Source organism: Pogonomyrmex barbatus, unplaced genomic scaffold (genome assembly GCF_055798465.1).
Source record: "Pogonomyrmex barbatus isolate J1 unplaced genomic scaffold, ASM5579846v1 scaffold9, whole genome shotgun sequence".
Classification (NCBI taxonomy): domain Eukaryota; kingdom Metazoa; phylum Arthropoda; class Insecta; order Hymenoptera; family Formicidae; genus Pogonomyrmex; species Pogonomyrmex barbatus.
In genome coordinates, this window is record NW_028297193.1 from 5729068 (window position 1) to 5748337 (window position 19270).

Genomic DNA, 19270 nt, shown 5'->3' on the forward strand with positions numbered 1-19270 from the left:
ATTTTCCTTTGCCCTCAAGAATTCTTACTGCGCTTTAGTCTGACATAAATCGTGGCACTTTGTCCTAGCCTAAAGTGAAATGGAACCACTCCAAGAGTCCACAAGTCTGGTCCACAGTCATCCACACAAGTTTGTATATATGTATGATGCGTGTACATACATGTCGGCACGTGCGAATCAGCTGAGAGACCCAGACGTATTCACGATTACCATTGGATCAGTTCGGCGCATGCGCCCGCAATGACAGACGACCGACTGTGAAATTGACTTTAAAAACAACGATACGTTGCAGTACATTTAAATTACGAAACCTAAGCTTCTAGATGCTTTTGACATGCTTTCAACTTCCTGAAGATATCCAAAGAATGATATAGTCAAAGTTTCGACTATAATAATTTCTTATACACCCGAACTATACCTGTTATATAGTTAAAGATGAAAGGAAAGAAGCTTCTCGATTGTTTCTTATGATTCTTGAAAGGATATACATGGTAATTTATAGATTTTATATCGATTTTATATAGATTTAGATTATATATGATATAAATCAAGAAAAAAAGAATGTTTTTTTTTTTATGAATGCTTTTATGCTAAAAGGGACAAAACGATCTCTTTAAAAAATTTACTTTTTATATTGGAACAGTAGATGTAAGAAAATATATCATCTAGTTGATTGATAATAGAAGTATCTATCTCTCTTGAATTTAAACATATTCAAATATAAATTCAAAAAAAATCAGAGAAGATATTATCAGGCAACTATCTGCCGGATATAGAATAAAAAAGTTCTGCTATTTAAAAAAAAAGATATTCAAATTTTTCAACAAATTGTACTCAAATTTTTCAAAAAATTCCCACGTTCTATTGTTATTCGAATTTTAAAATTAAAATGAAATTAAAATTCATATAAAAATAAAATCAATCAAGTATGTGTTCAAAAATTTTATATACAATAAAATGTACAATCCAAAAATCTAAGATCGATGTTTAACACTTAATAATATTTGAACTTGAAAATCGAAAATTGAATTATCTTTTTGCTTTACACATTTTTCTTTATTTTCTTTCCCTTTTTTTGTATATAATACATATGTTTATATACACAGACTAGTTCGATAATCAGAGCTCTTCGCATTTTCGAAGCTGCTTAGACATTGACATCGTAGTTTACCGAATATCGTGCACATTATGTGTTTACAATTTCCTTGTGAGTAATTGCCTAAAGAACTTGATCACGATCGGCTCGAAATATTTCCGTAGTGGCATCGAATATTCTTAATTTTCATTTATTAACATCTATTTGGTGCACGGTTCTCTCAGCGTTAATTATATCTTAATTATGCTTTAAAGAATTATCCATTGTCGAATCATTCGCACAGAGAACAATTGGTGCGATTATGAGACTTTTTTAACATTGACGTATCTTTGTGCGATTTCATTTTTTTTAAACTATCGAAGCTTCTCGCTCCTTTAATTTAAATTGATTGGTTTGATCAAATTCTGATTAACTTAATCAGTGATTAGATCAAGTAAGTATTATTTTGCCTATGCAAATAGAATTTATATTTAATTTTTTGATCAGGAATTAAATAATTGTCTATACAGATCTTGCAATTATATTGCAGCAACATTGCTGCAATATTGTAACGTTGTAATGTAGTTGCAAAATTGGTGCTGTACGGGTAGAATTAAATTTTACATTTCAGTCGTTTCAGTTAATCGCCGATTAAACTTTAATCAAACTTTGATCAAAAATTGTTTCCTAAGCGACATCATTTTCGTGTTTTGCACCAATTATTCAATAGCGATTCGATGATACAAATATACTTTCAGTTTTTACGTGTAGTCCGAGCCGCTTGTGGAGCCAGAAAGATTCTCGATAGGCGACAGATTAGGCGATTTCTAGTACAACAACCATTTTTTGGAGAGTTTTCGTTAAGAATTTTTATGTCCATGTATACGTTTATCTTCAGGCAGATCATAACATGACAAACATACAGATAAAATTCCTTTTAGACCGTGATTTACGTACTCGAAAGCGTAGACACATTATGCCTATCAATGATACGTTTCTCTCTAAGACAGTTCAGTAAACACTTTTTACAAATACTCGGAATTACCTTTCGATACAAGAGTGAAATTTCGAAGAAACTGAGTACTTATGCGCCTCACATCGTCGTAGGAAATATATATATATATATATATATATAATTTTTCGTATTTTTTTCGGAGTAATGAAGTATTTGAGTATTAGAAATGAGTAATTAATGTTAGATACAAAATATATTTATATATCTGTAGTATTTTTTCTATCCTCCATCTCGTTATCTTATCTTACTCTTTCCCTTCTCACCACGTTTTGACTCTAGTAATATAATAATGAACATTCTCTATATAATATAATCTTTCTTTGACTTTTTCGCAAGGCCAGCATAGAAATCACACTAGATAGTGGTAAAATTTAGTCCTCGGACGACGTCCTTGGACGACATAATCAAACGCAACTCTTGACATTATGTACATTGGTAAAAGTAAGGAGACTCGTTTAAGTTCCTCATTGAGTATGAAATTGTTGTAATATAAATCCTCTAAATATCTAACAGTAAATAGTATACAAGACGTTTCCGAAAATACTCGAATCACATTTCCACAATGACGAAGTCGCTAACAATAGTCATTCCTCTGATAATAGGCAGATAACATACATGCCAATTCGACAGAACAAACTCTACCTGTCCAGTACTCTTTATCAGCCACTTATCTCGAATTAGCTTCAAATCCAATTGAATCATGGATATTAATATTTCGACTTTATCGTAAACATAGAGGTATAGTAAGCGACAACAATTGATAAAAAAAAAAAACAAATCGTCATCATTTTAGATCAACGAGATTTTAATTTTGTACATCAATTTTTCAATCTAATGCATTTCGAACAATTCGTATATCTGTTTTCCTTCTGGAATAATATATCTCATTACTGGAAAACGTCCACAAGTCTTTAAATTCTTTGTACGACATATATAAAAGCTTGCTTAAATGGTGTTACCGACACAGTTATCGTTTTTCTATTAATTTATAGATAACACAAAAGCTTAAAAATATCAATAAATTCGGAAAATATAATTCTTATCTCGTCTCTTGTCCCTAACGCCGCGTATATGCTGGTTTCATGACAAATTTATCCGAAATACTGCAACTTTAGTATCTTTAATTAGAGCCATTTCTTTTGTAGTGTTATAAAATTTAAAATATTAAAGATTTTCTCATTTTATGACCTTTCTGACTTGGGTAGAAATGTTTTATTTTTACGCAAGAGAAACTAACATTTAAAATTATTGATACTACAGCGGCAGTATATCAGTCGTCGTGTCTTTCAATATTGTTATGGGAATTGTTACAATCAATCACGTTATATAAGCAGATAAAACAGATTTTACATATTCTTCAAAGAGAAATGTCGAGGCGACATCGTGATAGGCAGTGATAAATGTGGTGTTCCATTAAAATATCCATAAAAATGACACTTCTATGTTCTTTTTACGACAAAAGTATCTGAAACAAAACTTATAATTTCCTTTCAATCTGTAAAAAATAATTAGACAAAATGGGAAAATAAGAGGAACGAGGAAAATAAAAAGAAAGTTGTGAATTTTACTACATTAAACTTTGGTATTATGTGTGAGTGAACATCATTGTTCCTCCTCTTTGTGCCAGTTTGCGCCTTCGAATGCCTATCCTAGATCAACGATTATTTACAAAGATCATACAAAGTATAACGTAATCAATGTTAATAAAAGTATTAATTATAGTATTAAGACTAATAATAATAATAATAATAATAATAATGGTAAGAATTATATTAATACTAGCCATAAGAAATAATAGAAGAATTGATGTTCGTCCAACCAAAAGTGAATATAAAATAATTATCTTAAGTGATGAACAGTGAACGATAACGCATTTTTCCTGTTTGCGCGTGCGAAAAGGAATAGTGATACTTTGTAAAGAAATGTGATACATAAACATAAGTGATTTGGTGTTATGCGCAATCAGTTAAAAATAATTGAAAACCAGTGTTTCGCTAAAACTAGCACGTAGGTATAGAGTTTCAAGGATCGTGGAATCTCATAGAGGTACACTAAAAACTATTCTCTGGTATCTAATACTAGGAAATTAGTAAAGTGCATCGGATAAGTCTATCGTGACAAATACTGCAGCTAGAGATATATGTTTCCTTTTACAATCGCATGACAAAAGGTTTTCCGGCTATGAAAAACCGCATTGTCTAAATTCTGGAAGTTTTGCCTAATCATGGATGGTAAGATAATCCGCGCTACGGAAGAATAAACGAGAATTACGTGCTATATTATTCAGCTTCCTAACACGCAATCGATACACTGATACGTTTTTGTTACGGCGTCTCGTGGCAATTTATATCTCTTCGAGAATGCTAAGTCTGTTTCTCACATCTTAAAACGAATAATATTATAGGTTCTCTACTGCTTCTTTTTATATCCACGTATATATATTGACTACGAGTGGTCAACTTAAGTCTACTAATAAATTAATAGATAAATATTACACATGTCTTATAAGTCAAACAAGAACTCTAACAATGCTTGAGTTTATACTGCAAATGTCTCAAAGACACTCTGACCATTATACAACTTCGCAGGATTTGTGTTAATCCTATTTTCTCATACATGACTTATATAGAACTTGTACTAATCTCTATCTAGAGAAAAAACTCAGATTGAACGATTAATCTTTGTGATAAAGCATCTAAATTGCAAACTCTATATGCTCTTATGGAGCACTAATGATAATGAACCTTTGGAAGTAATGAATGATTCCTGATGAATGGAAGGTACATAGTGTTCAAGTATTGAGTACTCTAGCGTCTAAAAGACGTTTTAGTTTACATCTCTATCGCACGCCTCATACATCATGTTATAGTCAGTAAATCTCAATATCGAACTATGCGCGAAAGTGATGTAAAAGGAAAAAACAGCGGGTGAATCGCGTCGTGTGGATCTCTAACAAAGACGAGAAAAGTGATTTCGCGCGTCAAAGATGATTTTCCAAATCTATAGAACACGCAATTATATTAGACCGTAAAGGCCGTACTAACATTTCACAAGAGCAACTCGTAATCGCATTTTAGAGTACGCACTATGCTCGCAAACTTCACACGGTGGATGTCTGCTGATTATTGTTATCCAATGGAATGCTCGTGGAACATTCCTTCAACATCGCACGTAGCCGTAGAATCTCTTTGGATGCCGCTGCCAAATCGGACTCTAATTGCAATTCCTTTTCTCGACGACGTTTCAGTTCACGTTGGCATGTCTACGACACAGATTCAAATTCAGCATCATTTTTTCTGATTATGAGTCTTTAGAATTTGAGAATAAAAGAACTCAATTTGATTTACTTTCTACTTACCACATTCTGTCGCAATAGATCCAACTTGTCACATTTGAGCCTAGTGACCTCCATCCTCAAGTTTTCATTTTCCGCGATTCCGTCTTTATTCGTACACCTTGTGGTATCATGGGTCTCCGCAGAACTCATGGATTCGAGACCAGTGTCGCTATCAGGATACACAGCTTGATCGAGCTCAAGTTCGCTGTTCAGCGAACTATCGTCACTCTCTGAGATTACTCGTTGCGTCACTTCCGTCGTCGTTTTCTCCTGCGTGCGCAAATTCTCGTGCGTTAGTCGCTGGACCGCTGCTGATGTTGGCGCTGGGATTTTGTCTGCCACGACAGTGGTATCGCTATCGAGACAGACAACGCTCGTGCCTTGCGATTCTCTGCGATCGTATTCGTCCTGCTGCAATGTCGCTAAACTGCTGTCTTGATTGTCGGTGTTAGACAGGCTACTATCCTGGCTACCAAGACTACCGCGCTCTGAATCTCTCCTAAGTGTCAGATCTGGCGAGCCAAGAGGACTGGATGGCTCTACCGAGCGCTTACTACCGTTTACCTTGACACACAATTACAATTATCAATAGTTGTTTTATTTAATTTTACATTTTAATTATAATTATAACTTTAATTATAATTAATTATATAAATTATAATAATTAAAATAATTATAATTATAATTATATTATAATATATAATTATGATTAATAATAATGTAATAATTATTTTAATTATTATAATTATTATAATAATTCCATTTATATAATTCTATTTATATTTTAATTTATAATAATTAATTTAGTATTAATTTCCTATATATCTATTGTATAATATAATTTTATTAATTTGAATTACTTATTTTTAAACTGTGTTCAATCACTTAAAGAAAAGAACTTTATTTTACAACTCTGAATATCCTGACTTTCTCACTTACTAACTTCACTCATTACCTTTGTGACGGTCGACTGTCGATTGCTCGGAGGACTGGATTCCGTCTGCTGGCCCTTCTTGGCTAGCTGCTGCGGCACGCTCTCCGTCGAGGCATTTCTCACGCGGGAGATCAGAGCTTTGCGCACGGTGTCAATAAATCGCGAGCCACTGCCGCTACTTCCTGAAGCGGACACGTCGCTTGTAGTCGGACTTACAGGACAAACGCTTAAGCCGGAATTTCCCAAGCCGAGCGGACCACCGAGAAACTCCGCCGTTTTGGTCTGCAGCTCTTCCGTTAGGGACTCTAACAAAGCCGATCTAGTCCGCAGCTGAAAATTGCGCAGTTAACTTAGTTGTTGCCGCGTCCCTCGTGTAATCTTTCTCAGAAATTATCATTATGGCGAGTTACTGGATGCCAATTGGACGAGAATATCCTCTCGCTTTCGCAGAAACGACGGGAGCGGAAGAAAGCGTCAGAGGCACCAGAGACTCACCTCTAACTTGGAGAATTTCTCGGCTTTGTAAGCGGCGTTCTCGGCGTTCACGAGCTTCGTGAGCAGAAACTCCTTGAATTCGACACCTCTGAGGAAGACCGCCGGTGTCGGCAGAGTCGGTCCGAACCAGGGAACGTCGTCGCGCGCCGTTACGCTGACTTTGTACCTTAAAATTTAACGCCGTCGTTATTCGTTATCGCTTCTCGCTTCGTGTTTAACCGAAAACCATTGCTCGAAACAGACAACAACTGTTTGCGCGATCGAGGAGGATTCGGATAAACCTTTCGGTAATCGGATCGTTCGCCGAGTTCCAAGTTTCGCAAAGCAAACAGCGTAATAAACAGAAAGCAGCTAAGAATCTAAGAATATACCTCGTATTAGGAGTGCAGGGGTCGATGACTTGCACGACGATGAAAGCGTGCAAGAAGTGGCTGGCTATCATGTCCGGGCTGAAGGGCGTCGGTTCTTCTTGAAATATGATGGCAACGATGTCATTGCCGATGTGCCGTTTACGCTGCAGCTGCTGCGAATCGCCCGGACTATATGGCAGCAAAGAGGCCACGTGGAACAACACCTCCCGACCCCGAAACACCTCGTACACCGCTGAATCGCCGGTCTGACCGTGTCGAGTATCCAACCCACCGCGATACCTGAAATAGCGAATTGGAAAATAGCTATTAAAAAAAATAATAATAATAATAATAAGCAACAAGTACAATAAAATTTATTTTTTCGCGCGACCAAATATTCATTAAATTTATATAAATAATTAATAATTTACTTTTCAATCATGGTATATTAAAGATTTTTTTCTCATCAATTTCTCAGAATTTTTCGATTTCATAATTTATAAAATCGTGTTTTTTACAAATTGAAATTTACATAAAGAAAAATTAATTAACGAATATATTGTAGGTACGTTGAGTAAACTGTTATAAAGAAATTCTTAAGAAAGAATCTGAAAGAAAGAATTAAAAAAAATTAATCAATTCTTTAAGAAATTCTTGAGAAAGAATTCTTAAAGAGAGGAAAAAAAGAAAGAAAATCTCTTTGAAAAATTTTACCCTTTATGGTCCTTGAGATCAATTTTCTGACCCAGCAGATCGAGGAACTCCTGGAAGGCCGGAGTGATTTGCCGGTTGCCGAAGAGCTGCTCCTCGGTGACTTGGCCGGCTCGCTGATGAAGAACTCCAAACTTGAACCTGGAGACCAGGGCGTGTTCGTCGTATCGCGCTATCAGTGTGCCGGCGCCGGGGCACATCACTGGCATCAGGGGGCTCACATTTAGAGACTCGTTGATGGCCTACGAGAAATATTCCCGGGTTAAGGACACGACGCGTGAGCGCGCAATCGGTTCACACGATTACGAAAAAGAAAAAAAAAAACAAAAAAAAAAAATACGAGGCAAGGTCTTTCCTGTGTTTTATCACGCCGGCACGGCCTCCTTATCTTTCTCCTTTTCTCTGTTTTTCCTCCCTCTTTCTCGCGCTTCCTCCTGCCACGCGATCGCGCACGTAACAGCCGAGAGATAAAGCATGCACACACGGCGAACGTTAAATTATTCAGCGCGTTTATGCGTTTTTATGCGCGCATAGAAATAATACCGGCGAAGTGTAGGACCCAAGGCCGGGATATAGCATTTCCATCGCTCGAGGGTAACGAATTTTTTTAACAGTCGCTCTATGAAATTATTTTATTCGTTTTTCGAAAGTGCCCGAGTTTCTCCATCAATATTTCTGTTTTCAGTTCTGCAAACGTTTTTACAGCAAGTAGTACGAGAGAAGCAGATACATCGAAAAAAATACAGGAAAAAAAGTCATTTTATTTTTCGCCACTGTATTCATCGATTTTAAAATAAAGACTTTTTTGTTACGATAACGGTAAGAAATTTAATTTTTCTCTTTACCTTATTCTCTTTACAGAATTTTTAATGTTTACTTTTAAATTTATTATTTTTTTTAGTAAAAAAAAAAAAAAAATTACGTAGAGAAATTCGAGAAATTTCCAAGTCCGCGTTCGTTCCTTCTTTCGCGATTGTATTTCAATAAGTTCTTTTATTCTTTCTCCGAAGCTGCGCAAGTTGCGAAACAAAATGCTATCACGTTACGTAGTTTCGTCTAAGTAATAATTAATAATTCAAGCGCGCATAGTAGTGATGCCGATATCGTTTGTAAGTGGAAATCCTCATGGCCGAGTTCGCTCTTCGTAATCGAGATCCGATTGCACGCCGAGCAATTGTTTGATCTTAAAACAACTTCGAAAAACTGGGCCTGCGAGCGTTTTATTTCGCTCGTATTAATATCGCACTCCGTAAACACAGCGCGACTGTTGTCTCAGGCGTTTCTTATTATCTCTTCAAACACACACAGGTAATCGAGTATGCCTGTCTCGAGTGCGCCACCCAGTATAAGCGGCGTATCTCCGATACGTAAACAGCGCATGATATATTGCACAATAGCTCAAAGTAAAAGAAGCACGGTTTTCGCGTCGCAGGCTTAAAAAAAAATGTAACGTAGAACGTCCCGCTAAAAGAGCTCTATCGCCACGTGATCGATCTCAAAATATTTTATAATATATTAAGAAATATCTAAACAAACTTATCCTATCTAATAACTTGAATTTCGAAATTGACCCACATTACATTCATGAATTATTCTCCATTCTCAAGGACTATACAAGATACTACATTAAAGCAAATAACACATTGCAAAGTTAATTTTGTAAAATATAAAAAAAGTTAATTAATTTTATTATTAATTATTATTTATTATCATTAATTGTTTATTATTATTATTATAATTAATTTTATTATTATTAATTAATAAATATTATATTATTATGATTAATTAATTATTATATATTATTAATATTAAGGCTTTATCCCATTCCGATGACAGGTGGGTTAATATTGTTAACGCTAACTTTTCAGAATCTTTTCGAGAAAGACGTCTCCTTGCATTTTAATCAGAGGTGGTGTTCATTGCGTGGCGTTCATTACGCTGACTGGAAATAATTATTCTCTGCGAATGAATGGCATCTGTCGTCTTTACCTTGACCATTTTCGACGGCGTAGGACTCGAGGTGAGATTCGCAGCTGGGACCAAGTCGTGCGTCGATCCCGCTCGGAGCCGCAGCAACACTCGCCAATGTTCCTGTCCGGCGACCGTCTCGGCCTTCACCGAGACCAGGACCGGGCCGTTCTCACCGTCCCTTCCCACGAGATTAACGTGTTCCTGCGGAAAAGAAGTCGAGACGATAAGACGCAGCGTTTCGAGACGGTCGTGCGGGGCAGCTACGTGCGGCAATTAGCCACGGTTTCCGGTTCCTCCGCGGAAGCCACGTCGCTGTGTCCCCCTAGAATTCGTCGAAAAGTCGAGAAAATCGTGGGAGCGACGCTCAAGAATACCGACGAGACCGACAAGGGGATTGGTCGGGAAGAAAGGAGGAAAAAAAAAGAGAGAGAGAGAGAGAACTTGATCTGTCCGCGATAAACTTATTCCTCCGACGCGAACCTGTTAAGAAGTTTTCGAGATCGTCAAGATTTCGTCAAGCTTCTCCGAAAGTCGGCGACGAAGGAGGAATTTAAAGATTTTTTTTTTTTCGATTATCCCACTTTTTTCCGCCGGGAAAGCGCGAAATTACGGTGCGAATGGAATGTGTGTTTAATCTCGCGACGCGCAACCGGCGCGCGAACGCACGGCTCGTATCGGAACAATTACCGGTGGCTCGCGCGCGTTCCGGATCCAATTAAGGCATTGCGAAATTGCCGCGAGTGAAATAAGGTACGCACACACAATTGCGGCCCTGAGCGCAGCACCGCGTTATACGCGCGTGCAACGCGTCCTCTGTGTTGCTTTTGCAAATTGCTGTTAGCGCGTTTTATCCCGCGCGAGTGTTGTATCGTACACGATGTCCCCCGCCGTATCGAGGACAATGTGTGTTACGCAAATGGTCTCCGGCGAGTTTATTAGCAGGCTCGTTCGATTAGCAGCCTTTCGCAGCCTCATCTCAAATGCGCATCTCCGATGCGGAAGAAGAATGCATAAATATATTTTAAATAGGTATACATAAATATATATATATATATATATATATACACACACACACACACACACACACACACACACACACACACACACACACACATACACACACACACATATATATATATATATTTTTTTTATATCTTCACGATTGCAGAAGCTAAGTTTCAGAATAAAATAATTTTAAAATAATAATATAATGTATAATAAGAATAATAAAATATTTGTATTATGACGATAATATACAAAAAAATTAATAAAAAAAGACACCGAGAAATATAGCATAGTGATAATAGAATTGAGTTGAATCGCTATACTTTCAGTGTATTCTTCTTATTAATCTTACTATCCTCCTATCGATATTGAGAATCCGTTATTATTATTTTTTTTTATTTCATATTTGTAACAATAATATAATTTCAAAATGTAATTGTCATCAGAAAATATTCGAATGAAACAAGCAGTTTACGTTTCAAAGAATTCGTTAAAACAAGAGAAGAATTGAAACCCCGAGAGCTGTAAAAGCTGTCCGGGTAAACGTAAAACATTTAATATCCCGCTTCGCGCACGAATGTCCGAGGTGAATTTGTCCGCGTATTTCTTTATTTAATTTTCATTTGGGAGACCCAATTTTCATTTGGCCGCACCCGTCCGCGAGGCTTCTCGACGCGGAGGAAAGAAACGCAGTCCTTCTTGCGTTTCCCGGGATCTTCCGTGGTCACAGTCCGCGTATAATAAAGGCGGCCGCGACGCGAACAGCGAGCGTTTCCGTTTACGTCTTACAGCATTTACGGTAAGCCGCGATGGTCGGCGAAAAATATAAAAAAAAAACGGTGCATCGCGCCGTTGTGACCGCGGCGCTCGCGTTGCACGCGAGCAAAAATGCCGAGAGAGGCCTAGAGGAGAGAGGAACGCATGAAAGGTCGGGTCGCGGCAGAATAGTGCACGGTGAAATGCATGCACACATCGCAAACCGCCATCACCACCACTCCCTGCCCCTCCGGTGTTTTACTAACCTTCGGATGGAAATGATGGAGGGAGTTAGAAAGGGCAACGCGCCCGGAGTTCACAGGAGTTCATGCCATCAAGTTATTGTACGTACGTATTTATTACCGGCGTTGTCATTATTACCGTAATATAATGCAACAGTACATATAATTGTTAAATTATTAGTACAATAATAATAATAATAATAATAATAATAATAATAATAATATCGCGGACACGCTGTGAAACTGTCCGTGGAACTGGCGTGGATTTCAACGAGATTAATTGCGAATCATAATTAAATTGCTCGTAAATTAATCGCAAAGTGAAATTGAGATTTATAAACCGGCCGCGCAAATTGAAATTGCGATCGATTCCGCAAAAGACGCAGAGGTATTCCAAAGGATAGGATTCTAAAGGATCTATCCTGAAAGGATCCGGGATGCAAGTGGCGACGCGCGATGGCATACTTCTCTTCGAGACTACTGGATTTCTCAAAGCGGAGGGCCTTTACGCGTCTTAATTCGCGCGCATTAATTCCGAAATTTCGAAAAGGTCTACACATTCGAGTCCTCTCTTACATCCGCAGATTACCCCGCATCCTTAAACAGCGAGAAAATCTCGTCTAACTTGGACTCGATTACATTGGATTTCTAAGACGGCGCGCCCTTCTATTGTGAGCGCAACGGGGCATTTACTCTGTACCCGGCGTCTCCTTTGTTCTCCGACCTCTCGATTGATATCGTTAGCCGTTATGATCGGCTCCGAGGTGCATAAACCGTTTGCGCCTGTTACGGTTTCGAATTACTCGCGCACCGTTGTTATCTCCCGCAAATAATCGACTCTTTCTTTCGTCCGCGCGCGAGCGAGCGCGAGCGAGCGCGAACGAGCGCGAACCCGGCCCGGCTTCTTCTCTCTTCTTGACGCGCGTAACAAACGGCATTACACGGCCGGAACACGCGATGGTGTGCCGGCGAAGGTGGCGTGTTTTCACGCCGTCATCATTTTCACGACACGACACGGCGTGACGCGACGCAAGAAGACCGACCGACACGTCTCGCGTGTCGAGATCGTACACGGATTCAATTTTGACGGACCGGACTAATCGGATCCGGTTTGCGTTAGCCATTGTTATATAACGCGACTGTTGCGTTTCCGTCACCGTTTCCCTCCCCCCCCCCTCCCTCCTTTTTCGTCGAGTTTCTCATACGAATAGAAAAGAGAAAGACACCGCAGCTTTTTCCACGGAATATTTTATAGGTCACGAGGCACAAAAATTCGTAAGTTGAAACGCTTTCTAAATTTCGATTATGCACCAAAAGGAAGAGCCAACGAAGGACGAGCCTACGTAATTCCGACGTAATTGCAACATTATGTTTACGCTATTTCGTAATATTTTTTTATAAGCCTACTTCAGTTGGATTTTTCGATTGGATTCGTCTCGTCGGCGCGATCCTCGCGATGGATTTACCGTCTACTTCGTGAAATTAGAGAATTTCAAGTGTTCACGCGTTGTAAGTTAGAAAAACAAGCACGAGCAAAAGGTAACGCCGTCGTGTAACAATAGGCGGAACGGGAACTCATCCGTCGAGTCTTATCTAGAAAAACGGCGCGCTGTCGGAAGCGGAAAATAACGCGCTCTTTTTCTTACGAGCCATGCACGACTTAACTATTGGCTAATTAGCAGATTTTCCGAACAGATATATAACGCACTAAAGTAGTTGTAATAATATTTAGCGTGAAAAACACATTGCAATTTGCTCACGCGAAATTATAACGAGCGCGTAATTAATAATATATAATAATAATAATAATAACAATAACAATTTCAATGAGAAAGAGATTTTTTTATACGCTTTTTGATTGCGATTTATTACTTTGTACACGCATCAAATCTTTCATCATTTCTGAGGGAAATTCCTGACCGCGTCGTGACGACGATCCGTCGACGAAGACGAAGAAAGAGAGAGAAAGAGAGGGGGAAGGAGGAACAAGAGGTAGAAGAGGGTGATCAAAGTGCAGAAGCGGAAGAAAATCGCGGGTAGGGAATCGTGAAAACGACCGACGACGGATGAATATCAGAGGAGAAAGAGAGGAGAAGAAGGAGGAGGAGGAGAAGGAGGAGGAGGAAGAGGAGAAGGAGGAGGAGGAGGAGGAGAAGAGGATTCCCTCTTAGTCCCAGGCATCGGACTCTCGTGCAAGCTATGAGAACGTTCCCACTCCCACGTCCAAAGTGCTCTTTTCCTTTTCCTATGTGCCTCCTCTTTTCCCTCCCCCGCCGCGACTCTTCCTTTTCTCCCTCTCGTTATCTTCGTCCTCTCCGTGCACCCGTCCTCCTCCTTTCCTTGCACACCTACGTACGTACGTCAGTTGAGCGATCGCGGTTCATCACGGTTCTTGCGCTCGAATCGACGGTCTCAGGGGCGGAATAATACTCGCGTGACGCCCTGATCCCGATGACGAATCGGATAAATTAAGGAGATCGCTCGAAAAAAGGACGACGGAAAAGTATGAAATATAGAAGGGAACTGTAGAAATCCGTTGGTTGATATTTTTCGAGAGTATTAAGATGCTCGCGGAGCAGACGCAGCGTCTCGAAGTGAGACATTTATAGATGCCTACAGATGTTGACAAACATCCACGATTTTATCGCGTTCCCGCCACGCGTAAATTATCTAGACCGCCATACATTTTCGTATGTTCTATATTTAACCGAAGATCAGAGACACAAGTGGCACAGAATCCCTACTGGCTACTATTTCGAACTCTCTCATGCGCGTTATATTACGTTTCCGAAATCGCTCTCTTCGTCCGTTTCCCAGCCGTTTTCCGTCCTCACGAAAAGAGATCGCGTATTCCGATATCGGGTATAAAATATATAGGTATAAATGTCGGGACTCACCCTGCCGACAAAGAAGCGGCGGTAACACTTGGCCGTGTCGTCTTGGTCTATCCTGGGCTGCCAGGCAGGCTGCGCTGGTAGTAGTGCCCTGCCAGCAGAATCAAGGGTATGTCGATGATCGGTACCGTCGACCCAGTATCCGGATGGCGTGACGACCAAGGGTGGCTGGACGCCGGTCGTCGTTTGTTGTTGCAAAGCTGCTTCCATCAGTGCCCTACCTAAGGGCGCGTCGCCCACCGGCGACGGCGATAGCGCCGAGGTGTGATTGCTGGGCGCACCGCCCGGGCTCGACGTCGTTCTGTCATCTCTCGGCGTCTGCAACAAAAAAAGAAAAATTATTTATTTACTTTTTTATTTATTATTAAGATTTTTATTTTTCAATTATAATTTTATTTTTTATTGAACAAAAGAGATTTAATTTTACAAATGTGTGACTAAACATACACATTAAAATCAATTTTCAAGTAAAAAAAAAAAGTATATTATCATGCGCAATTAGTGAAAAATGGCCATCAAGTTTTATTTTTTTTAATTTCTCCAAAATTTGAGAAAAAAATCTAATTCTTAATTCCCTTTCGAGGAGTTAAACATTAAATTTTAATTTTTTTTAAACTATATGATAATCCCTGAGGAGTTAAACTTCTGCAAAAATTAAAATCAACATTTTTCAAGTAAAAAAAATAAAATGCATTATCATGTGCAGTTAGTGAACAATGTTCATCAAATTTTATTTTTTTAACTTCTCCAAAATTTGAGAAAAAAATAAAAATCTAATTTTTAACTCCCCCTTTGGAGGAGTGTAACTCCTCAGGAAGGAATATATATTTATTACAAAAGACTTCTTTTAATTTTCGATAAAAAAAATTATCTCCCAAAGTTTTCCGTACTTATTTAAAGTCTTCTATTTAAAGTCTTCTATACGGAATACGTTAAAATAATGGTCCTCCTTAATTTTATTCCTTTAATCGAGGATTATTCATTTGTTGCCCTTAACAATTAATCGTTGTAACAATTCAACATCGATATTCAATATCCCTGTCAATCAGAAGTCCGCGAATAGAGTACAGAAAGCACAGAACGTCGATACCTCCACACGAACTTCCTCCCGTTGATGTCGCTGGGCGTTATTGACTACTTGTTTATCAGTCACTAATATAGGTGTTCGATTGCTCGTTTTCGTGGTCGGCGACGTTGATTGCTTCGTATTGCCCGTACGTATCCACCTCTCCTTCTCTCTCTCTCTCTCTCTCTCTCTCTCTCTCTCTCTCTCTCTCTCTCTCTCCGCCGTGGCGAACGGCGATCGATCGCCCCGGGAGGAAGAAGCGCGGAGCCGAGAAGGAGCCGCGCGTGTCGTAAACACCGAGGAGAGATCGAGGCGAGTAGGTCGAACGGTACGGAGCGACGCTCGGAGAAATGGAAACGATATATGTCACCGTACACCGAACGCGCCCACGCGGAGAGATCCCGCGGACGCCGACCGGTCAGATATCGACTGTTACTCGACACGAGTACTCCCGGTACTCGTCCCTCGAGCGCCGAGCGCCGCATCGTGTAACTCGTATCGTGTACGTAACTCTAGCAAGCGCTCCGCCGCCCACGAGCGCGGGAACGGATAATTAATAGCTCATTCGACAGAATATTAATGTCCGCGCGATGTCGGTGACATCGTTAACGAGGTTGACGAGGTTGACGAGTGTGAACGGCGTGTTTTATTTCGCGCCGCGACAACGTCAACGTCAACGACGATCGGCACTTTCTTTTTTAGCCTTGGCAGACGCTACAAACGCTCCTCGATTATTTCCAATGGAAAAAGAAAAGCGGACTAATAATGAGGTAGAGCGAGGTTTCGAAGTGCAGCGGCGGGTTTTCCACTCGCGATCAAGCGAGTTGCGGTTAAGCGCCGTCGCTTCTACGAGATTAGCGCGAATTGAGCACCAGCGGATTTCTCCAGCCGCGCGCGTAAATGCGGTCGCGTATAAACGTACGTTTTCTCCGGATCTTCATTAGACGAGATCGCGGTTTGTTCGTGTCACGTGAACGTTTAATCGGTCGTTTCACGCTCAGTATAGTCTTAATCCAATCCCGGACAGCTTGCACAAAATTTACCAGCCGCGAGTTTTCACGTGCCAGAAAATAGAAATTTCATTATTGAAAATATTATATAATGCGATTAAAAATGCGATAAAAATTATTGAAAATATACTTTATAACTGTTACCCAATTATTTATTTAATGTTTCGATCACCATTGACAAAATGTCAGGTTCTTTTATGTATTTATTTGTCAGAGTATTTATTCAAACGCGGAAAAAAATTCCCTAAGAATTCTCTAATTTTCAAAGTAATTTGTTAAAAATTCCAAATAAAATAAAAATGCTTTTAAATAAATCTTACAAATAAATATATATTTATTGCGCAAAGTGCTTTTTTCATTCACAAACGTTTAAATCGTAAAATAAAATTAAGTATCACTCGAGTTTCAATAAATAAATTTGAATAATTTTGAAAGAAACTATAAGAATTCCAAAAAATAAATATTTTATATTGCATACAATTTTCAAGCTTTATTTCCGAAAGCTACAAACAAAATATATTACCGGTATATATAATATATTACCGGTATAGAATTCAACTTTTATAAAAGTAGTAAAATAAATATCCGTTTTATTAAATAAAATTGCATCTAACACGAAATCATTATCCTGAATACTGAATTGAAATGCGTTAGTCGTAAAACCAACGTCCTCTAATCAATTTATACAATGTTACAATAGATCCACTATTATTGTTAACAATTCAGTCGATAAACTCCCGATTAATAACATAAGGATAAAATATTAAAAAAGCAACAAAAAAATTCCCTAAGAATTTCTTGATTTTTCAAGGCACGAACGAAATTTCTTGAGAATTCCTAGCTCTAGGTTTTTCCATGTAGTAAACACCTCCTGTTTTTCAGACTTATTTCAAAGTCATAAATTACAAATGATATCAAATACATTTCTGAATGAAGCGTAGTAAAAAAAAAGTCTCTCTCTCTCTCTCTCTCCCCCCCCCCCGCAAGTGGTTCTCTGCGAGAACGCGTCTGATCGCGGAAATTCGATTGGCGTCTCAGAGAGACGTGCACGCGATCGGATCGATATATATTATGACCTCTCTCGACGGAATAATACTCTATCCTCGGTGGAGGTGCAACCCGTGATAGCTTTATCGATCAGCGATGCGAGCGGGATTACGTTACCACGCGCCTCATTCGCCTCCACCGAATGCACGTGTGCCGCATACGACTGATATACGCGACATCGGCACGATTTAATTATCGAATGTCACTACAAAAGTGACACCGCGTAATCGGCCGGCCTCGATCGAGCGATCAAATAGGGAATTATTAATGTGACGATCGCGAATCAATTACTCGCGCGACGCGATAATCACGACGATCTTCCTTCCGGACGTCGTAATGGCATCTGGACCCGCGATTTCAGTTCGAATGTCTACATACATGAATTTTTTAAAGATAAATCTACTTTTGTATCTACTCCTATAATATTTCTAAATTGTTTGCTACATTGCGTTTTAATTTTCTATAATATTGAAAGAAACATTAGCTTATAACATTTGCTTTACAAAAATATAGTTTTTTTTCTTCCTATCTTTTTAAAAAAAAAAAAAAGATAATTATTTAATTAGCATTTTTCATTTATAACCAATTTTTGAATATAATATAATTTTCCTTTTTTTAAATACTATCTTCTGTACTTGTTATTTCCTTATTCTTTATTTCTCAACACGAGCTTGTTCTAATTTTACTTTTCACCTCTTTCTTTCACTCCTTTTAAATATTAAAAATTATTTAAATATCGCGATCACAGGATGAAATAAATTTTCTATATTTGAATTTTGTGTATTACAACTTTTCCATCGCATTCATGCGATCATTATAGACGATGCACCTTAACATCGAGCTCGGTTCGCTCGAAACTTATCTCGATTCGGAGTCATTCTATTTCGAGTTCGGTTCCGTTCGAGCGGCGCGGCAGAATGAACACGATTTTAACGAGGCGAGGCGGAGAGGAAAAACGGCAGAGTGGCGTGAAACGCGGTTTAAAAGTAATGCGGATGTGGCCTCTCGGATTACGTTTCTCTGGGATCTTCCTCCGGGCTTTTCTGTGCTCTTCCTCCCGCGAGAGAGCGTTTCCAGCCACCACGTGGCTCCGAAAAAAAAGGGGGAAAGGGAGGGAGAGAGGGAGAGAGGGAGAGACTTCCCCTTTCGCCCGCTAATTTTAAGCACCTCTAATTTCGAGTACGAGCAAGAGGAAAAAAAAAAAAAATTCGAAGATGGAACTGTTTCGGAAAAGAAAAGAGGAGAAAAGAGAGAAACGGGGAACGTGCGCGCAGCCTCCTCCGCCAAATATAAACCTCGGCATGGCGGTCTGGGTAAAGGACTGAAGAGGCAAATATCGCAAAACGGCTTTCGGTTTCGACC

The 19270-nt window shown here is 39.0% G+C and overlaps 1 protein-coding gene across 5 annotated transcripts in view; it reads right to left on the reverse strand.

The window, feature by feature from the left end:
* Window positions 1-2877: 2877 nt before the first annotated feature.
* LOC105433369 (rap1 GTPase-activating protein 1) overlaps window positions 2878-19270 on the reverse strand; it is a 104858-nt gene continuing 88465 nt past the window's right edge. For all 5 annotated transcript variants that reach the window (XM_089084952.1, XM_089084955.1, XM_089084954.1 and 2 more), the window contains 8 exons: window positions 14789-15103; window positions 9907-10089; window positions 7921-8159; window positions 7228-7506; window positions 6857-7022; window positions 6383-6691; window positions 5449-5991; window positions 2878-5352 (listed from right to left, as the gene is read on the reverse strand). In XM_089084952.1, the coding sequence (XP_088941078.1) occupies window positions 5191-5352; window positions 5449-5991; window positions 6383-6691; window positions 6857-7022; window positions 7228-7506; window positions 7921-8159; window positions 9907-10089; window positions 14789-15103 (2196 nt within the window). In that variant the 3' untranslated portion in view covers window positions 2878-5190. The remainder of the gene's footprint in view (window positions 5353-5448; window positions 5992-6382; window positions 6692-6856; window positions 7023-7227; window positions 7507-7920; window positions 8160-9906; window positions 10090-14788; window positions 15104-19270) is intronic.